The following is a 23,010-nucleotide window of genomic DNA, read 5'->3' as shown; positions in this document are numbered from 1 at the left end:
CCTCCTCTCAGAACATAGAAGCAGTTTAGACCTCAACATCAGAACATTTTCAATGGATGACGAACATGGCATTTAATTTTTCTCCAGATTCTCCAACTTAACCAGTCACTGAAAATTCAGCATATACTTACAGGAAAAAGACTGAAGACAAAATTCATAAAATCCAGTGACCTGTAAACAAGACAGCACTGTCACAGACTTTAAGCAAATGCCACATCCACAGGTATTTACAGAGATTTGCGGCTCTTTTCCCCTCACGCTGTGACTGCCAACCACTACTCAGAATTTGGGTCTAGCTGAACAATAATTGGTTGCCTAAGTCATTAGCTTCACTAGTCAGTCATAAAGTATTTTGCAGAACTAAAGGCACTATCACAGCAATTAGCAATCTCTGTGCATTTGAAAGCTAAAATAAAAGATGGTCATTCTGTGGACAAGATTCTTCCCTGTGTTTTGGAAGCGTTGAGGGGAGTGGGAGAGATATCACAGGCTACTCTGATCTTTCCTCTCTTATATGTGGAAGAGTTTCTGACCTGCTACAGATGTCTTGTACATTCACAGGCAGACCACATGGGTTATTGAATTTCTGCTTGAAAATCCAAAGATTACATTCTGAGCACAATCATGTCTACATGCACAGGGAAAATAAATACTAAACAAGAAGTATAGAAGGCTTTTACCAGTTTTTAGATTTCTTCCATATAATGTGAATTAAAAAATTTTCCTTTTCAACTCTCCAGATCACTACAGAAACTTGAAGACAAAAAAGATAAAAGTAACAAATGGTTCTAGAGGGGCTGGGAGATTGGGAATGTGTTCATGAATACATTATCTAAAAAGGAGATTCCCAGACTCCTCTTGGTCGTCGAGAAGATACTCAGAACCTTCTGCCCTATCAAAATGCACCAATCTTCTTCTCTGAGGTGGTTTTGTGGACAGATGGTGGAGTAGGTGGGTGTGCTGACAGGATGTGTGATCTTGGCACTGAGGGCAGGGGTCCACACCCAGACTACGAGGACAGCCGATGCTGAACGCACCTGTGTTCTCAGGGAAGTGGGGAGATGGAGAGGTCTGGGGACACCGGGCTCTGCCTGGTGCCATGACTCCCCCTTGTTGCTGCCTGGGTTGTTTCCGTGTGTTCCACTATCCCCCTCTCTGATCCTGCCTTTGGGTGAGGCTCCAGCTGCAGACTTAGGGTAGGTAGAGCATGAGGCAAGGGACAGAGCCCATTCCCTTGTGGGCTCCACCACACACAGGCTCAGAAGCAAATGCAGTCCAGATGGGCCTCATGGGACTTTGCTGAAAAGCCAGGCCCAACCCAGGCCCAACCCAGGATGTGCTCCTAGTGAATTTTCATACATATCTAAGACTGTCAGTGGTCTTGGCCCCAGAATTGGAATGCTCCTCTGAGAATGGGACCAAAAGCAAGGAGCCAGGGCAAAGAGGTAGAGACAGAAACCTGGTCCTTGGTTTGGCTGCCTGAGTCCTGCATCCAGCCATATTTAAAACACTACTACCACTGGGCTTGTCCTTACTTACATGTGGCAACTATTCCATTTTTTTCAAAGCCAGTTTGGCCAGATTTTCTGTTACTTGCAACCAAAAGACTCTAAATGAGCAGTAACCCACATCCACAGTCTCCCAGAAATCCAAACATAAGGGTATGGGAGCTGTGTGTGATCCTGTAAGTGGTAACTTTCCAGATCCCAACTGCTTTGTAGTGAGCCAGGCCTGGGCACCTTTCTTGCCCACTTCTGTGGGCCTCACCCAAATTTTACGGACTAGAATTTCTGGGTGGAGCTCAGGAACCTGTGTTTTTAAAAAAATTCCCCAGGAGATTAGGATGTGGATACAGGTTTGGAAAATGTCGGGCCACCAACGCCACGGGGAGTTCTCACTGTCCACACTTGCCTTGCCTCATATCTCTCATCAATACAGAACAGCTGAATGCAGAAAGCGGCCGAGGCTCCCTTATAGATGGGGCGGAAGTGGCGGGGCTCTTCCAGCAGCGAGGTGGATGTTGAGGCCCTACTGCTGCCACCGTGACCTGTGGGGATGTGTCTGAGTTTTTCCATGTCCTAGAACAAGGAGAGAGGAGAAACCATGGGAACCCTTTCACTCCTGCAGCTTAGTGCTGGCAGCTGCACCATCTCCACCTGACAGTGTCACTACGACAGGTGTGACTGTCTCCCCTGATGCAATCACACTGAGCCTGGTTTGAAGGAGATGTTCTTAATGAGATATTCAAAATTTATATAATGATTAAAATGAGATCTCACATGAAGGTCAGAAAACAAATGGTTTCAGTTGGCATAATTTAACCACAAGCCTGAGACTAGAGATTGGTAGAGACTGGAGCATGGTATGTTTCCAATTGTGTACTTTGTTTTTATTCACTTGGTCTCCTAATTTTTTCACATGCTTCACCAGATTTTCCACATGTTGGTCAATGTGACTTTCTAAGCAATCAGGCATTCGAAACGGCACGAGTGACTTGAACCTCATGTTTTCTGCCTCTGCTCTAACCCAGACTGTGGCTCTGCTTTTCCGTCTGCTTTCTTGGTTGGCAGCTCCTGTTTCTTACGCTCCAGATCTTCTCCTGGTCTTTGATGTTTAGGCCCTTCTATCACTAGAGCACATTTCTAGCTCCCTAAAACGATGGTACTTGGGAGGCAAAACTCCATAGCCACTGGCTAACTAGGGCATTTTCACAGGTAGCCATCCCCAGAGATGGCCTCTGAAGGCCTTTTCTTTGGACCTGTCAGTTTTGAGGGATTATGTTTTCCAAATCTCCTCCATGAGGAACTGTGGTAGACGGGACAGTGGCCTGTGAGAGTGTACCTGTCCTAACTCTCAGAACCTGTACTAATATGTTGTCTTACAGAACAGAAGGACTCTGCAGATGTCATTACATTATGGATTTGGATACGACACCTGGGTTCTCCAGCTGGGCCGTGTGGTGATCAGGGTCCTTACGAGCAGGAAGCGGCCAGAGAGGGAGATGCGGCACTGCCGGCTCTGACCATGGAGGGAGGCCGCAGGCCGGGAGTGCCGGTGGCTTCCAGAAGCTCCCCGGGTCCTCTGGGGACAGAGGTCCCTGTTTTCACGTGAATCTTAGCACACTGAAACCTGCTTTGGACGTTTGGCCTCCAGAACTGTCGATAATACATTTGTGTTGTTTTTAAGCCCCCAAGTTTGTGGTAACATGACAGCAGAAGTAGAAAACAAATCGCAGACTGGCTTCTGGGATTCAGAGAACGGGCTGGAGGAGGGTCCGTTTGCCATGGAGAATTCCACTCACTCGTCTGTTCTCCGTTCTTCACCATCAGTCTGCCTCACGCAGTGCAGGCTGAGACAACATGTGGAACTGCCTCTGTCCAATTTCTCCAGACAATGGTTATCAGTCCTCTCCCTGGGGGTGTGGGTGCCAAGCTAAGTGGAGTCAGCAGAGCACCCAGTGTTTCGTCACTGCACCCCAGCCTGCCGAACACACCCCTCCTCTTGAGCCCCGTCCTCACTCCACCTTCTCTAAGACCTCCAGCCATCAGCCTGGGAAGTCACGCACTGTCCCACCTCCCCTCTCCCTGAGCAGCTGGGGCCTCGCCTTCCTCACTGAGCTAAGCCAGGGTAAACGCCTCTATCGATTGTTTCAGGCCCGATATTTTTAAAGTGCTCATCTTCCAATATCTACTCTTTGTCTTGTCTTGTGCCCTTTTTATTCCTTTGCTGTCATTTTAGTGGTTCTTTCCTGGAAAGACGAGGAGATAAAAATGAGATATTGATCCACCTTGTTGACCCAGATGTCCTCCGGGGCTCCCATAGGCGGGATGCAGGGTAGGGGCGTCCTGTCCCTCCCTCCACTTCCTTGTCTGGCCGCCCTTTAGGAAAATATCAGAGAGAAAACTGCCACCTCTGCTGCGTGTCCCCCCGCCCCGTCCCCAGGGCATGAGGAGTGGCCTGTCGGTCAGGGGGTCTCCTCAGGTGGCTCCCCCCAGGAGCAAACCCCGAGCTAAGGCTCTGAGACTGAATAGCTGACTCAAGGAATAAAACTAGGAAATTCTGTGATGGGAGTGGGAGGTGAGGCAGGCAGGGATGGCCATGAACGCAGGGTGCTTTAAGGTATAGGTTACCACTGTGAACTCAAGCCCCCGAGATCTCTGGGGGACAGGAGGATACGCTGCAGAGCGCCCCCCAAACAGGTGAAGAGCTGGGGTGTGGATTCACTCATTGGCTGATGGCTGCTCCCCAAAAGAGCCTGACCAGCTGCAAGCAAAGCCCTGGGAAGAGGCCAGGCACTTGCAGTCCTCGTCCGCAGGGTGCTCAGGAAGGCTAAGTGCAAAGGACTGCGGTGGGGGTCCAACAGCATCCTCTAACTGAGGTGCAAAGAACGGGCCCTGCAGTGTTTCCTTCTGGCAGCACATCCCACCCCAGGCTGCTGGCTTTCTCCTGCCTTCCATGCCCTTAGTCTGGGAGAGGGAGACACTCTGCCCCAAGAGTGAGGTCTGCCTGCAAGGAAGTGTGGACATTTAATTCAGTGGAGAGAAATGGGAAGTCCTTTTGTGTTCCAGATTTCTGTCGTAGAGAACTCTGTTCTCGAGTTCAGTGTCAGCCACGAGGAAGGGGTATAGGGCACTTCTATCACCAGCTGACCTCTGGGTAGACCCCCCCCACTGGTCAGAATCTGGCGAGAAGAGGACTGTGGATCTGGCCCTCTGGCAGAATTCCGATGCCTGGGATGAGGGCTCAGTGAACCTGGCCCAGGGCCTCCATGCATGTGGCTAGCCCTGCACCCTGTTTCCTCCTCAGGGACTCCCTGGGCTTCTCAGGCCAACTCTGGCTGGTGGGTCAGCCCAGCACAGAGGCCTTTGGGGTCTCAGTGAGGAGGGAAATGTCTGACTGTGCCAGCCTTCCACTCAAAAGCCTACACTGCCTTCCTCTGCTCCTGAGGAAAAGTTTGACATCCTGAGCAGGATCCATAGGGTCCACAGAGCCCTGCCAGTCTCTTCCTGAATCCTCAGATTCTCAGTGGGAAAGGGAAGGGACATTCCAACAGAACGGACAAAGCTGCTTTGACTTCTGACTGCAGAGCACTCAGAAACGAACGTGCCAACTGAGGCGTGAGGCGAGCACATGCACCCCCAAGATGCACGGCTGCTGGACGGTCCTCGGTTTCTTACTAATCAAAATAATTCACCCAAGTTGGTTTTGGTTTCAATATTCATATTTATATTTATAAAAAGATATGCAAACCCAAGTTAATATGAAATATTAAAAGCTTTGTCATATCAGTAAACATTTAATAATCCTTTATTTTAAAGTGACCAGATTTTAACATTGGTAAAGCGGGACACCATTGACGGGGTGTGTGTGTGTGTGTGTGTGTGTGTGTGTCTTAATTAAAAATTTGGTCTATATGAAGCAACAAAAACTTTCATAGAATGCAAAAATAGTATTGTAATATATATTTTTTAATTTCAATGTAAGTACAATTTACAAATTAATACATTTAAAACATCATATATAGTATTATTTTATTCTTTGGCATATTTCTCATCGAATTCTAACAACTGATCAACAATGTGAACTTTGATAAGCAGTTCTCAATGATCAGTTCTCAACAATTATTTGTTATTATTAAAGTTTAACATTATAAAATTCACAAAAATAATATAAAACTCATATCCTGGTGAAATAGCCACATGGCAGCTGAAAACCCTATATTCCCTTCCTGTTGTCCTGCCATTCCCTAGCTTGTCATGCATTCTTTCCAAAAATCAGGACTTTTTTAAAATGCCAAGGTACACAGGACAAATTGTTAAAAATTGGGACTGTCCCACCAAAAGCAGGACATCTGGTCACCTTACTTTATTTGTGTGGTACAACTCAAAACACAGTTTGATGCGTTATCTGATGCCACAGTGTGTGCACTGACACCACATTTCACTTTGTTTTTTATGTTTTGTGCAAACCACACATCTGTGGGCCTTCTGCTGTATTCCTGTTGGACTGCTGTGCTTTCAGGGAAAATGCCTTTCCGTGAGATGGAGCAGTTATCACAAACAGCTCTTCCTCCAACATCATACAATGTGATTACACAAATGTTCTGAGATGAGCTGCTGAAAACTTCTAAAATTGATGAATGAATATTGGCTTTTATTCCTGATATATTAGCATCAAAATCTATATTTTTGGATGTTTTTCTTCATTGAAGTTGCTGAGGATTGACTTCTTGTAAATTTGAAATAGACTTTACACTTTGATTTTCCAAATCAGATTCTGAAGTACTTGATAGTTTGTTTCTTGTGAGAAGGATTTTTGAAGCTACCTCTATATCCAAATTCTCCCAACCATGAATGAGTCTTCTGAACTTACTGACACTTTAAATTTATTGTACTCCATGTTATGTGTACTCCCACAGGAATCCACTATTTGCACAAATTAATTCAGGCATAACCATGAAAATTACTGAGAACAAAGCATATGATGCTTACAGACTCAACTCAGGTAACACAACAGTAACGTGGCGCCCAGTTTTTTTGGTAAAATGAACAATGTCTACTTGCATTGGTTGTACCAAGGGAACATCCTGTATTAAACCCCTGGAGGCAGCATTGGCAGTCAAAAGGTTAACAAAGGACCACCTGCAAAGGTGTGGGTGGGGTGAAGGGATGGTGAAGTGCCCAGGGACAGCCACCACCCCCTGGCCTGAGCTGTCAGGAGGGAGCAGTTGCTGAGCCCTGAGGTGCACAGGAATGGAGTGTGCACCACGCAGGTATGGAGACGGCTGCACCTGTGCATAGGATGTGGAGAAAACACTCGCCAATGTTTTGCCTCTCCAAAATGTTTTCTGTTCGGGCAACGAGAAGTGAAAAACTATTCACTATAGTCTAAGCTGTACAGAAGGTTCAGAATAAAGGAATAATCACGGTGGGGGAAGAGTCAGGTGAGGATTTACGGAAGGCATGAACTGGTAGAGAGAGACAGACAGGCCTGGAAGAGAGCGTGGGTACCCGAGGACTCGGAGGTGGAAAGGGGTGAAGCATGGGGGGCCACAGGCCCTACCTCCAGGTCGTGGGCATTTCCATTTTGGCCTGCTGATGAAGCTTCCTCAGATGCAGCTTCTCCTATGACTTTTTCCTAGAAATGGCAACAACAAGACACAAAAATTAATTGACACCTACTGTGGCCTACTGCCCGTGCTCCGGAGCAAGCTCCCAAATTTCAAACCCTAGCTCCACTGCTTGCTGGTGACGTGGCACTGGGAAAGAGATGTAGCACCAGTGTCCTCATCTCTGGAAAGGGGAGGAGAACAGCACCTACTTTCTCTATTTCACAAGGTTGTTATGAGGGTAAAATAAGCAGTCTGTCAGGTAGATGGATGCTTAGCACAGGATAGGTGCCCTCTAATTCTCTAAATATTAGTTATTACTTCATTATTCTTATTCTTCTATTTAACTTGAAAGCTGTGCTAATGTTTTTAGTTAAAGAGGTAGAATTTTTTTGTTTTTTTGAGACAGAGTCTCACTTGGTCACCCTTGGTAGAGTGCTGTAGCATCACAGCTCACAGCAACCTCAAACTCTTGGGCTTTTGAGAGATACCCTTGCCTCAGCATCCCAGGTTGCTGGGACCACAGGCGCCAGCCACAACATCTGGCTATTTTTAGAGACAAGCTCTTGTTCTGGCTCAGGCTGGTCTCCAACCTGTGAGCTCAGGCAATGGACCTGCCTTGGCCTCCCACGTGCTGAGATTACAGATGTGAGCCATCAGTAGAACTGACAGATAATAAACTGTGTATATTTAAAGTATGCCTTCTGAAAAGTTTTGAAGGCCACAACCTTCCAGAGGTTTTATAAGTTTATTTTAAATTCAGGCCCATGACCTAATTTTGTAGCTAATTTTTATATGTGGTTATGAGGTACGGATTGTGTTTTAAAATATTTATATATGGATGTCCAATTGTTTCTGATGAAAAACACTGTCCTTTATCCTCTTGCCATGTAGTTTTGTCAAAATCAGTAGTCTCTATGTGTTCAGTCTATATCTAAATTTTTATGCTATTTCATTAGTCTATTTATTGATCTTGACACCAATAATACAACACTATCTTCATTACAAGAACTTACTTTATAATTAATTAATCTTGAAATCAGTTAGTTTTAGTCCTATAACTTTGTTCTTTTTTACAGTTGTCCTGGCTATTTTAGGTTCTTTCCATTTCTATGTGACTTCTGGAATCAGTTTAAGTTCTATAAAAATTTCTGCTGAAATTTGGATTAGGATTTTAATAAATCTACATATCAATTTGGGAAGAACTGATAACTTAACAATATCAAGCCTTCTAATGCACGAGCATATTTCTCAATTTATTTAGATCACCTTTAATTTCTCTCAGAAATGTTTTGTAGTTTTCTGTATATAGGTCTTGAACAACTTTTGTCTGATTTACCTATAAATATTTAATATATTTGTACTATTATAAGTGATATTTAAATTTCTGATGGTTTATTGCTATACAGAGATACAACTGAATTTTGTGCATTAATTTTGTATATATTTAGCAAACTTAATTATTTATTAGTTCTAGTAGCTCTTTGGTAGATTATATCAGAGTTTTCTATACAGACAACCATTTTGTCTGTGAATAAAAGAGAGTTTTAATTTTTCCTTTCCAATCTGGATGACCTCTAGTCCTTTTCTTACCTTTCTCTACTGGCTCAAAGCTCTGGTACAATTTTGAATAGAAGAGTAAGAGCAGACATTTTTCTCTCATTCCTGACTTTAGGGGAAAAGCATTTAATTGTCAACCATTATGTATATTTACTGTAGGTTTTCCAAGAATGGCCTTTATTAAATTGAGGAAATTCTCTTCTATTTCTAGTTTTCTAATGGTTTTTATGAGGAATGGATGTTGGATTTTCAAATGCCTTTTATGCATTTATAATATAAACACATGTTTTTTCACTTTTCATTTGTTAATATGACAAATTATACTGATTTTCTTATATTAAACCAACCTTGAATTCCCAGAATAAATTCCACTTAGTCATGATGGTTATCTTTTTTGTATATTGATTCATTTTGCAAAAGTTTTTATGAGAATTTTCTTATTAATGTTCAAGAGGAATATTGATCTATAGTTTTATTGTCTTGGAATGTCATTTGTTGTAAGAGAACATACCTTAGATCACTTGAATCTTATATTATTGAGACTTGTTTCATAGCTTAGAGTATGGTCTACGTTGATAAATGTTCCCTGTACACTTGAGTAGAATATGTATTCTTTTTTTGGGTAGCATATTCTATATATGTCGATTAGATCTAGTTGGTTAATAGTGTTTTTGTTTGCTTGTTTTTTTTTCATGATTAATGAAGTTGTTTTATTATTAAATTGTCTTGTTGTACTGGAAAATTGTTGCTTTACTGTATAAAAATAGCACCAGTAAATGCAGGATATTGTAAAATTAAGATTGCTTTATAGGCTCTTTGTCTGGGATATTTAGACCATTTACATTTAATGTAATCATTGATATGGTTAGATGAATGGTCTGTTATCTTCCCATTTTTCCTTCCCCCCTCCCACTTTCCTCTATTTTTGGCTTCTTTTGGTTTAATTGTGTTTTTCTTATGCCATTTAATCTCTTCTGTTGGTTTATTAGATAATAACTCTCTGATGTTAGTATATATCTTTAAGTTATCAGACTGTCTTTGGATGATATTATACCACTTCAGGTATAGTATGAGAATCTTAAAATAGTTACTTACCTTACTCCTTAAAGTCTCTGTGCTATTCTTGTCATATATTTTATTTTCACATATCTTATAAACTACATACTATGTTGTTCTTTTTGTTTAAGAAATCAATTATTTTTAAAGAGATGAATATTAAAGGTAAAATATTGTATATTTAACCCAGTTACTATTTTCAGGACTCTTCATCCCTGTGTGCAGATCCAGGTTTCCATCTGATATCATTTTCTTTCTGCTTTAAGGACTTTCTTTAAACATTTCTTGTACTATGGGTCTGTTGGTGATATGTCCTTCTACCATTTGCTTGTGTGCAAAGTCTTTATTTCACCTTTATTTTTGAAAGAAAGATACTTATTCAGTATAAAATTCTAAGATGGTAGTTTATTTTCTTCCACTTCTTCACAGATGCAATTCCACAGTCTTCTTGCATAAGTTATTTCCAGTAAGAAATCTGTTATTATTCTTAATCTTTTTCCTTTTTCCCTCTGTTTCTAACTTGACTTCCTCTATCTCAATTCCTGGCTTCATTTAATATTTTCTCTTTATTACTGGTTTGCCACTATTTGATTATAGCTGTGTTTAGTATAGTTTTTTGGATGTTCTTGTGTCTTCTGAGCTTCTTGTAAGTTTTCATCAAATTTAGATTTTTTTCAGTCATTATTTCTCCAGATATTTTTTCTGTCCCAACTTCTCTCTCTTTATATGAATTCTCATTACACATATATTAGGACTTTGAAGTTGTCCCAAGCTGACCTTAAAAAAAAAAATTCTTATCTTTGTTTCAAGTTCACTAATCTTTTCTTCTTCAGTGTCTATCTAACCTGTGCTGTATAATTCCAGTGTATTTTTCATTTCATGCATTGAAAGTTTTTAATCTCTAGGTTTGATTTGGGGCATTTTTATATCTTCTATGTCTTTCCTTAACCTTTTAATGTTTTTAATCACTAATTCTAACTTCTTTTTATACCTCGGTTGGTTTCAACTAATTGATTTATCTCCATCTTAGGCATCATATATTCCCAGTTTTCCGAGTGCCTAGAAATTTTTTACTGGATTCCAAACATTGTGAATTGTACCTAGTTGGGTGCTGAATAATTTTGTATTCCCACAAAGTCTTAGACTTTGTTCTGGGCTTCAGTTAAGTTACTTGGAAAGAGTTTGTTTGTGTTGGTTCTTGCTCTAATGATATGGTAGTGCCTTCTCTAGAGCTATTCATTCTCCATTCCTGAGAAAAACTCATTTTTGTACTCTCCCAACATTTTCTGATTCCAAGATTTTTCAGTCTGGCTGGTGAGAACAAACTGAAAACAGTACTACTCCTAACCTTGTATAAGAACTAGGCATTCTTAATTCTAATCCTTCTGGGAACATCTTTCTACAGCCTGACCTTTAGTAGTTTCCTCATATGCATGGTTTAATCAGTACTCAGCTGAATATTCAAGAGTGAGCCTCTGCTGACCAATAATCTCTCTGTGTGTGTGTTTTTTTCTTTTTTTTTTTTTTTTTTAGTTTTTAGTTTTAGTTTAGTCTCCATGGACTTAAAGATCTGTCTCTTCAACTCAGGAAGTCCTGTCCTGTGTTGTGGCCTAGAAACTCTCTCAAGGAAATAAGCTGGGATAGTCACAGGATTTACTTAGCTTGTTTTCCATCTCTTGGGCATCTCTGTCCTTTGTTACAGTGATGAGCAGAGTCTTGAAAGTTGTTGTTGTATATATTTTGGCCACATTTTTGTTGTTATAGGCAGGAAAGTAACTCTAGTTGCTGTTACTCCATTGGAGCAGAAGTCTCTTTCACTTTTGTTATTGTTTTATTAAATCCATTTATCAGCTTTATTTCCCTCAATCTAATTCATGCCATACAATCTTCTTTAAAAGGTTCAGTTCTCCCGAGTCTCCTCTCTGGGATGTTTCCTATCTCCTTTCCCCATACTTAACTAGAGAACTCTCCTCTTCTCACCATGCCATAATCTCTTGAAGGCTAAAGCTGTGTTTTAGTCTCCTGGGTACCTGACCATCAGCTGCACTCCAGTTTCTGTGCAGAGAAGAGATGAGCACTTGAGATGTGACACCCAACCATCTCTTTTTTGGTAATTGGAACACATTTTTTCCATAGAGATAACATGAAAATTGGGGAGGACAATCCAAGTGGCCTAGTGCTAAGACTCAGAGCCTCCCTCCTTCCTCTTCTTCCCAAGATTTTCTTTGCATGAGTTGATGGGTAAAGGAGAACATAGTTTTGTCCAAGATATGAAAGAAGAAAAAAGAAAGGAGGAGACTGAAGGTCAGGAAACAAAGGTACTGCACCTTGTTCTATCCTGGGATGGGGAAGGGCTTCTGGGCCCTACCCACTGGGTAGGAAAGTGAGTAGGACAGAGGCTGAAGGAGCTATGGAGCAAAACATACTGCAAGATTCTGGCCACACACAGCACTGATGCGGCTCCATGCTGACAACATTAACCTACAAGTGAGCTCATTTGTCTTCTCTACTCCTGCAGCACCCCCTTGATGAGGCTTTATGAAAAGATGGGGAACTGAGTAGCCTTGCTCCTTAGGACACAAGGGACAAACCCAAAGGCCTCATAGGGGTGTGTGAGGACCCAGAGCCCAGGAAATGTGGGTATCTTAGTATTATTATGAACCCATTAGTGGTCAGAGGTTGGCAGAGACAGAAAGATGGGTGAATTCCTGGGCCCATCTAATCTATAACACGGCTGATTCTAGACCCTTGGTGAGGGTGCACCATCTTTAGGCAGGGCAGTAACAGCACCACACACAGCACTCATTAGTGTCTCGTTGGTGGCAAGAGGGTGCAGGGGAGGCTCCTTCTAAGCCAGGCAAAGACAATGAAGCCTAGTGGCTTTCCATGGAGCTGTGATGTCATTTCTGTGGTTTGCAAGGTCAATGAAGGCAAGAAGGAAAATGCTGCCCCATTTGAGTAGACAGATACTGTGTACATTTTCTTAGAAAGTCTGGATTTCCCCATGAGCTTTAAATGAACAGCTTTATCTGCCTCAGCCCCTTGAAGTCAAGGGATGGAGTGGGAGGAAGGTAGAAAAGGGCTGACACTCCATTCTGACCTGCATTCTGAAGGCCAATGAGGCTTTGATTTATCTATTACCAACACACAGGTCCATGGTCTCTCCAGCCCTAGTACTGATAAGGCATTAGAACTTCTCAGTAATGGCCCCAGCAACAGAGACCCCTGATGTCCTTTGTGGCCCCCAGATCCATCCCTGCACCCCAGGCATGGGGGAATGGTCTCCCTTACCTGGGTGTTTTCCATGGCTGCTGGAGTGACAGATTCTTGTGGCTCCTCAACTATTTTTTGGGAATTCTGGCTGAGCTCAGTATCTGTGAGAGAAAGAATAGAATAAGGACAGAAAATATGTGATAAACACCTAGAGAACCACAGGAAACTGGTCAGCATGGTCATGTGTTTTTAACTACAGTATGTCTGAAGAATTTTATTCCGGAGGGCACTACCTTGAGGTGGGAAGAGCAGGGTCTCTGCAGCCCACTCAGTGCCAATACGGAGGGAGGGATCTTAAGTGAGTTCTTCCCCCTACCTCTCTGTGCCCTCCTCTGTGTGATGGAGATAAAAGACAGCTGCTCCCTGGCAGGGTCATGGAAGTGACACCACACATGAGGGGTCGGGGCCCAGGCCTGGTTTGACTTGGCTTGCAGGTGGCCCTTGACCTCTGCCAGTCACTGGGCAATGGGATCCATCGATGGTGGTCCCCCTTTTCCCTTTGAACTTCACAAAAGATTATCAACTTCCTGGAAGTCAGGCTTTGAAGAGATCTTAAGACAGAAGGTGGAAAAGACCACATTCAGCTGCATCAGAGCCACCCAAATGCCATGAGTGGCACATGGGCTGCTTAGTCTTTGTTTCGAAAATACTGGTCTGCCAGTGACCATGATGTGTACATTTCTATTTTCTAACCAGGAAGATCTGGAGCTGAGCACTCTGGTTTTAGCACATTCTGGAAAGTCAATAATCAGAGTAGCCTTCATGTTTTTAGCCTTTACTAACATGTAGAATAGAAAAAGATTTCCCATTCTGCCCCCTCCTCTTCCTCTTCCTCCTCCTCTTTCTCCATCTCCTTTCTCCTCCCTCCTTGCCCCCCCCCTTCTTTTTTCAAATCTTCCATCAGGGAGAGGACACTACTAGCATGCTTGTTCTGCTTTCTGCCTCAACTGGTGCCCACTATGTTTGCCACAACATCTGCTCTCAGCCCTAGGGCCTCAACACAGAGCAACCCTAGGATGTTCTTCCCAGCAGCTGCCCTCCCCAGCAGCTGCCAAGATGCAGCTCAATGTCAGCAGGCTCTAGAGATGGGCTGCTGCCACCACACTGCTCTGCTTTCTTGTTCTCAACCTTCACATCAGACACTGTGAGGCCAGAGGCGGTCCAGGGTCCTCTCTTCCCCCTCTCCCACTGTTGTCCTAGTGCCTGCCATGGCAACAGCTGCTGCAGAGACCTCTCAGCCCCAAATTACCAGATCACTAATGCCTTATACTTATTTCTGGCAAAGATATAGGTGAATGAAATAGAATGAAATTCTAAGAGATAAATTAAATGCCAATGGAGGTGTAAAGGGCATGATTGGAGAGGTACACAATGTTAAAGGTACCAATGAGAGAGAATCACACTCTCAGTTTAACAGGTAGCTCTTTGGGCATGAAGAGAAAATGTCCTGAGAAGAGAAGGGCAAAGCACTTAGAAGCTCTAGTCTAGTAAAGATGCTTTGAGGAAAACAGAAAGTGTCCCATTGCTAGTTCCTGAGTATACTTTGCACTCTGCAGTTTTCCAGGTAGTCTATGCGGGGTTTCCACCATTCTCATGATGATAACAGCAGCATGCTTTTTAGGTTAATTGACTTTGTTGTTGAGATACAACACACATTAAAAAAAGGCACAGCTCAGTGAATTTCTACGTATGTCCACCTCTATTTAAAAATCACTTAGCTGAATATATAAAACATTTCCAGAGCCAGATTCCCTTATCTCCCTATCCAGTCAATATGCAACTCAAAAATAGTCACTATTCTGACTTTTACTATTAATAATTAGCTTTGCTTAGCAGCAAACTTGTGAACAAAGAAACTGGCATGCCAGTAACTCCCTATTCTTAAGGTACACTTTATTTTTTAAAAAAGATAGAATATAATTGTCTTAACACAATAACTAAGAAAATGACATGAAGGCTATGTTAACCAGTTTGATGAAAATATTTTAAATTGTATATAGAAACAGCACACTGTACCCCATGATTGTATCAATGTACACAGCTATGATTTAATAAGAAAAAAAGATACTTCTCTCCTATTTCAAGGTTTATATTTGAAGAACTACAAAAAATACAACTAAAAGAAAAGCAGAGATTTATTTATAATTAGGAGAAGATTACTAAAATCCAAAAAGTGTTAAACCTTGGGTCAGACTTGTGATGAACTAATAACCCTGATAACTCACCTGTCTGACAGTCTGATGTTCACAAGACAGTCACCTACTGCAATGACTAATTGCCTTGGCCACACTGCCCTGAGGAGCTGCAGTCTGTTACTAAGCAGCTGCTATGCTTGTCCCTAGAGATGGCTGCATTTCAGAACTGGGCAAGGTGATGCTGTATCTCTCTTTCTGGTGTCTCTGGCATTTTGTGATGTTTAATTAGTTACTGTTCATGGTGTTCCCTGAGATCCTGAAATGTGAGATCCTATCCCACGGAAGACAGAGGCAATGATGTTAGGTAACATACAACTAAGAAGACACTGAGGCTGTGACCTTGTTAGAAGTCGTGAACTGACCATTTACTCTAGTGGGAGTGAAGGCACAATTTTCCAGGACTTCCTCTGTAGGTGAGACTACTTATCTGAAGTGGATTTACCACAAAGCTAACAAAGCAAGAGGTTCAGTTCCCTCCCTAGCACGGGCCCTCCATGCACAGCGTCTCGTTTACATTCATAATTTTTCATTGTTATTCTTAAAGAAGCCTCCAAATTGTATAGACTTTAGGATCTACCCTGCTCCTTATCTAACAGGAATAATAATAACACATAGGGAATGTGAAATAATACTTGTTGAAAGTTTTAGGAATACATATTAATCTATATATAATCTTATGTTTTTTACATTTATTTTAAATATCCATCAAAAATCTCAATAACACTCTTTGTGGGTAATTAAATAAACTGATTATAAAGAATAAATATGGAGGAACAGTTATTAAACAAAGTTTGAAGAAAGAAGAACACAGAGTGGGCTAAATTCCCTACTGAATTTTGAGACATATTATAAAGCCATATTTTTTAAAACAGTAGGTTATTGGGATAAGACTAGAATGTAATAAAACTCAGACAGTTATAAAATGTTAATACGTTAAAGGTGACATTTCAAATTGCTATAAAAAATAAACTATTTGATAATGTTGCTAATCATGTGAGAAAAAATAAGTTTGGCTCTTATTTCGTATTACACACAAAAATCACTTGCAGGCCAGAAGCAGGGGCTCACACCTATAATTCTAACACTCTCAGAGGCTAGGGTGGGTGGATCACTTGAAGGTAAGGAGTTCAAAACAAGCTTGAGAAACAGCAAGAACCCAATCTCTACAAAGAAATAGAAAACTTAGCTGGTTGTGGTGGTACATGCCTGTAGTCCCAGCTACTTGGGAGTCTGAGGCAAGAGGATCATGTGAGCCCAGAAGTTTGAGGTTGTGGAGAGCTATGATGATATGACTGCATTCTAGCCTGGGTGACCAAGAGAGACTCAATGTCCAAGAAAAAAAAAAAAGCATTTGAGGATAGATTATAGCCTGAAGGATTTAAGGTTTAAATTTGAAGAACTACAAAAAACACATACTTTGGCATCTATCTGGAAGAAAAAAAGTCATTTTACCATAAGCACATTTGAACTAAAATGTTTATCACAGCTTAATTCACAATCACCAAGATACAGAATCAACCCAAGTGCCAAACAACTCAAGAATGGATTTGAATGGATTAATTAACTATAGTGTGTGTACACCACGGAGTACTACTCGGCTATAAAGAAAAATAGAGACTTTAAGTCTTTTGTATTAACCTGGATGGAGTTGAGGAAGATTCTCCTTAGTAAAGTATCACAAGAATGGAAAATTAAGTATCCAATGTACTCAATATCAATGTGAAGCCAGTAAATGAACAAGTACACACCCACTCAAGAGAAAAACATAATTACATTCAAGTGGGGGAAGAGAGAAAGAGGGAAGAGAGAGGGGGAGTGGGGAGAAGATGGGTGATTGTTAAGCTCTCACCTTATGCCACACCTCCTGGGTGAAGAGCTCAACTACCACCTGTACTTTACTTAGCAAATGCAAACAATGTAACCTAATTTTTTGTACCCACATATGAATCTGAAATTTAAAAAAAAATCAAAAAGAGACAAAAATAAAAAGCCTACTTTAAAATTACTACAAGAAAATATAGCAAATATCTCTATGATACTGTAGGTGTGGAGGCCCTTCCTTAAAAATGCAGAAGGTAGAATTCATAAAAGAAAAATGGACATATTTGACTACACCGAAATTTTGAAGTTCAGTCAAAAGTACCCTAAAAGTGGCTGGGTTTGGTGGCCCATGCCTGTAATCCTCAAGCTTAGGGAGGACAAGGCAGGAGGATCCTTTGAGCTCATCAGTTTGAGACCAGCCTGAGCAAGGGTGAGACACTGCCTTTACTAAAAATGGAAAAATTAGCTGGGGTATTGTGGTGGGCACCTGTCATCCCAGCTACTTGGGAGGCTGAGGCAGGAGGATCACTTGAACTCAGGAGTCTGAGTTTGCTGTGAGCTAGGCTGACACAATGGCATGCTAGCCTGGGGCAGGGAAGTGAAATTGTCTCAAAAAAAAAAAAAAAGGGTACCATAAAAGTGTTTTAAAAAAATAAGTAGATACATGAAGAAAATATCTGCAACTCAGATAACAGACCAATGATGGAATTCCAAGAAGCAGAAACAACCCAAGAGACAAAGGAAATAAATGGATAAGAAGTATAAGTGACCAATAAACATAGGAAAATTGTTTAACCTCAACAGTATTTGGAATAAAATTAAAACAATGGTATCTCTTTATTATACTGTCCAGTATTTATTATACTGGACAAAGTTAAAAATTCAGACACCACTCAGTACTGGAGAAACAGGAAAGGCTCAGGAGCCTTACACTGGTACAGCCATGCTTGGTGGCAGTGATCTCCAAGCCTGCCCAGAACAATTCTGGGAATATAGCCTGTAGAAACTCTTGCGGGGGGTCCAGGGAGACATGTACAAGGATGCTTATTGCAGCCCTGTTTGCAACAACACAATAACAGAAATGATCTACACACCTATCCAAGGACAAATGTGGCATGTTCCATACAGTGCACTGCTACCTAGAAGGCAAAAGGAACGTCCTGGACCTACGCATAGCAAGTGTTTGATCTCGCAGCTATTAAAAAGAATAAAGGCAGTCTGTTTGCACGGGACCCTATGTTGAGTGTGACCACACTGCAGTTCAAACAAAACAAAAATGTCTCTTTCTGTAAAAAATAAATTATTAGATCCCCAAAAGTTGAAAAAGCAAATTTTTAACCATTGCATACCCATATGACACCATTTATGTAAAAAACACTGCCTTGAAAAGGGAGTGTTTTTCCTATGACTAGAAGACTTTTAAATAAATTTACACAAAAAGAAATGTGGAAGTATACATACTAAAGTTATGACAGTGGCTATTTGTAGGGAGGTGAGACAGAACCAGGATTGGGAGCTAATCAAAAGGACTCATTTTTAATTGCATAATCCAAACTCTTTTTAAAGGGTAACAGTTTTATTTATTACTAATAAATTACTTGGAATTACTAAAATTCCAAGCAAGTTTAATTATAAATATAAATTTCTATCTTCAAAATATTACAAAATGGTCATTTTTGTTTAGTGTTTTAATATTATTGATGACTTCAGAGAAGACTGACTAATGTATTTAAGGCATTCAGTTTTAAAAGGAGGAAAAAGGAAAGATGAGAGATTCAAGTTAAGTCATTCAAAGCAAAGTTCAATGGAGAATGAGATACAGACCTTACTCTTAAAAAAATTCCAAGTGACCAGGGTACATGGGAGCACACACACCCCCCTAACTATCTTACTCTGTGAGAGGTGCTAGAGCACAGGTATGAATAAAACACACTGAGTGTTCCTTCACTCCTTTAAAAATACATTATTTCACCACTACCATTTGTTAGACAGACATTCTCGGTGCTGGGGGTTCAGCAATTAACAAGACAGTAGATGGCCTTGCACTGCTGAAGCACGTTAGTAAGTACACAAGAAAATATTATGGATGGAACATAGAAAATCAGATCTTGGGGGCTGCTTTGGATAGGGTGGTCAGAGAAGTTGGAGAAGTCCTCCTGACATTTAAGCTGTGATATGAATGACAAGAAATAGCCTGGAGACAACCACAGAGATAGTGGGAACAACACGCACAGGTAACGCTTTCCAGGAGTTTTTTCTGAAGAGTGAAGAAATCCTTATTTTCACATGTTTTTCTGCTTTGGTTGGGCTCCTTCCCTTTTCTCTTCTCTGTAATTGTGTTAGTTGCCTATGGCTGCTCTAACAAATTGCCACTCATAGTGGCTTAAAACAATAGAAATGTATTCTTTTATATTTATGGATGTCAGAAGGTAGAATTCAGTAACCCTGGCCTGACGTGAAGGCTTCAGCAGGACCATGCTCACTCCAGAGGTTGTAGGAGAGAATCTGTTCTATGTCTCTTCCAGCTTTTGTAGACTTCCAACTTCCTGACTTGTGGCTGCATCATTCCAAACTCTACTTCCATGATCATATTGCCTCTCCCTTCCCCACATAATCTCCTTCTGTCTCTCCCTTATAAAGATATCTGTGATTGCATTTAGGACCCCTCAGACAATCAAGGACAATCTCTTAATCTTGAGATCCTTACTCACAAAGAGGGTGGAGCACGATGGCTGAAGAGAAGCCTCTAGTGACTGTCCCTCCATGTGAACACAAAATTCAGCAATTACCCACATAAGCAAGCACTATGAGAAGATCCCAAATTTAGGTGCAATCATATTGCCTGGTTTTGCCATTATATCAGAAAGAACACTGAAGAGGGCAAGAAAGACAATCTTGTGTTGCCTAGACCACCCTGCCATCTCCAGGCCATGTTATGCCAGCACAATGAGTGGAAAGAGAATCCTAGTGGAGGAAGAGCAAAGTGATTATCAACTTTATATAGAAATTCAGGGCTGCCCTGGCACAGGGGACATAGCACAGGGAAGAATTCTGCTGGTGCCCATGGAGGGAGCATTTAGACTAGCTTGGGCAGAGAAATCCAACTTCCAGCTAGCCTCACCGCCAGCTGACAAAAAGCAGCCCTGGGGCCTGAACTAAACTTAGAAGGCTGCAGTTCTAGGGCAATTTCTATCTCTAAATAGATATAGATATAGATATAGATATAGATATAGATATAGACATAGATATAGATAGATAGATAAGAGATATAGGTATTGGGGTAGAAATTTTATTCAAAGAATAATAATAAAGAACTTTGTGAACCTAGCAAAAGATATCAATATTCAGGTATAAGAGGGTCATAGAACACCAAATTGATTAAACCCAAAGAAGACTACCATGAGGCATTTAATAGTCAAGCTCCCAAAGATCACAGATAAAGATAGAGTCCTAAGGGAAGTAATAAGAAAGAAAAAATAACGTGTAAAAAAGCTTCAATACATCTGGTAGGAGACTTCTCAGTGAAACCTCACAATCCAGAAGAGAGTGGCACAACATATTCAAAGTGCTGAAGGAAAAAAACCTTAACCCTCAGACATGAAGGAGAAATAAAGACTTTCCTATACAAACAGAAACTGAAGGATTTCATCAACACAAAGAAATGCTAAAAGTTCTTTGATCTGACCCAACTATATTTTATCTACAAAAAACCACTTCATCTATAAAGATACACATAAACTGAAAAAAAAAAAAGATAGAAAAAGATATTCCATGCAATTGGAAACCAAAAAGAGGAGGAATAGCTATATTTCTATTAGATAAAAATAGATTTCAAGACAGAAACAGTAAAAATAGATAAAGGAAGTCATTATATAAAAATAAAGGGCTCAATTCAGCAAGAGGACATAATAATTCTAAATATATATGCACGCAACACTGAAGCACCCAGATAGATAGACTGGGTGCTTCTATTGTATTGAGACAGACTCAAATACAATAATAGATGCAGACCTCAACACCTCACTTCAGAATTGGACAGATTATCCAGACAAGAATCAACAAAGAAATATCCAAGTTAAATTACACACTGGACCAAATAGGCTTAACAGACATTTACAGAAAATGACTCAACTGCTATAGAATATACATTCTTTTCATCAATATATAGACCATTTCCAGACCAGACCATATCCTAAGCCACAAAAAGTCTTAAAAAATTCAAAAAGTAAAATTTACATCAACTTACAACTTTTCTGACTATAATAAAACTAGAAATCAATAAGAGAAACCTCAGAAACTATATTTACATAGTTTATATATATTCATGGAAATCCAAGAACATGTTCCCAACAACCAATGAGACAATGATAAAATTAACAAGGCAATTTAAAAAAACAAATTAAAAAAACACAACATACCAAAATCTGTGAAATACAAAAAGTGTTATACTAAGGAGGACGTTTATAACATTAGATGCCTAAATCAAAACAGTGGAAAGATTTCAAATAAATAGCCTAATTATATACCTTAAAATACTAGAAAAGCAAGCATAGACCAAACCCAAATTTAGTGGAAGGAAAGAAATAATAAGGATCTGAGAAGTGAATGAAATTGAGACTGAAAAAACTATAGAAGATCAATGGAATGATGAGATAACATAGACAAACTTTTAGTTGTACTAATTAAGAAAAAAGAAAGAAGACCCAAATAAATAAAATCAGAAACAAAAAAGAAGACATAACAACTAAGAGCACAGAAATACAAAGAATCAAATTGGAAAATTAGACAAAATGGATTAAATTCCTAGACACATACAACCTACCAAGACTCAGCCATGAAGAAAGAGAAAACATCAACAAACCACAACGAGTAAAGAGATTGAAGCTGTAATACAAAGTCTCTAATTAAGAAAAAGCCTGGGTCGGATGGCTTCAAATGACTTCTACCAAACAAACATTTAAAGAACAAATACCAATCTTATTCAAACTCTTTAAGAAAAATAAAGAGGAAGGAGTTCTTCTAACCTTGTTCTATGAGGGCTACCCTGATGCCAAAAGCAGACAAGGGCACATCAAAGAAAGGAAACTGCAGGCCAATATCACTGCTGAACATAAATGTCAAAGTCCTCAACAAAATAGCAAACCAAATACAGCCACACATTAAAAATATAATTTACCAGCCACGTACAGCTATAATCTCAGCTACTTGGAAGGCTGAGATAGGAGGATTGCTTGCAACATAGCAAGACTCAACTCAAATATAAAACAAGATCATTCACTATGATCAAGTGGGATTCATACCAGGGGTACAAGGATGGTTTAACATATGAAAATCAATAAACAAAATATAGCACATTAACAGAGCCAAGAACAAAGACCACATGATCATTTCAATAGATGTTGAAAGTATTCAATAAAATTCAATATCCCTTTTTGATAAAGACTCAACAAACTGAGTATAAAAGGAATATATCTCAAAATAATAAAATCCATATATTTATGTATGGGTTCTTTATTCTGTTAAAACTCACAAACCCACAGCTACTATAACTGAATGAAAAAATTAAGAGCCTTTCTTCCAATCAAGGATACCCATGTTTATCACTTTTATTTGATATAATACTGGAAATTGTGGCAAGAGCAATTAGAAAAGAGAAGGAAATGAGGAGCACCCAAATTGGAGGAGAAGTCAAATCAGTCTTGTTCACAGATAACATGATCTTATGCCTAGAAAAATCTAAAGACTCCATCAAAACACTGTTAGAACTGAGAAACCAATTCAGTAAAGTTGCGATATACAAAACCAACATACAAAACTCAGTACCATTATGTACTTATGCCAATAGTGAACAACTTAAAAAAGCTGAAGAAAGCAATCCTATTTACAAAAACAAATATAAAATATCTAGAAATCAATTTAACCGGCTCGGCGCCTGTGGCTCAAGCGGCTAAGGCGCCAGCCACATACACCTAAGGTGGCGGGTTCGAATCCCCAGCC

The 23,010-nt window shown here is 40.4% G+C and overlaps 1 protein-coding gene across 1 annotated transcript in view; it reads right to left on the bottom strand.

The window, feature by feature from the left end:
• Window positions 1-23,010, bottom strand: part of CFAP61 (cilia and flagella associated protein 61) — a 307,795-nt gene that overhangs the window by 221,310 nt on the left and 63,475 nt on the right. The window contains exons 9-12 of the mRNA XM_003798465.2: window positions 13,016-13,098; window positions 7,063-7,137; window positions 1,912-2,078; window positions 132-171 (exon numbers count right to left, since the gene is read on the bottom strand). Of these exons, the coding sequence (XP_003798513.1) occupies window positions 132-171; window positions 1,912-2,078; window positions 7,063-7,137; window positions 13,016-13,098 (365 nt within the window). The remainder of the gene's footprint in view (window positions 1-131; window positions 172-1,911; window positions 2,079-7,062; window positions 7,138-13,015; window positions 13,099-23,010) is intronic.

This window comes from Otolemur garnettii, unplaced genomic scaffold, assembly GCF_000181295.1.
Source record: "Otolemur garnettii isolate 467f Iridium unplaced genomic scaffold, OtoGar3 scaffold00136, whole genome shotgun sequence".
Classification (NCBI taxonomy): domain Eukaryota; kingdom Metazoa; phylum Chordata; class Mammalia; order Primates; family Galagidae; genus Otolemur; species Otolemur garnettii.
The sequence above is the reverse complement of the archived record's forward strand: the minus strand, read 5'-3'. Positions and strand labels throughout refer to the sequence as shown.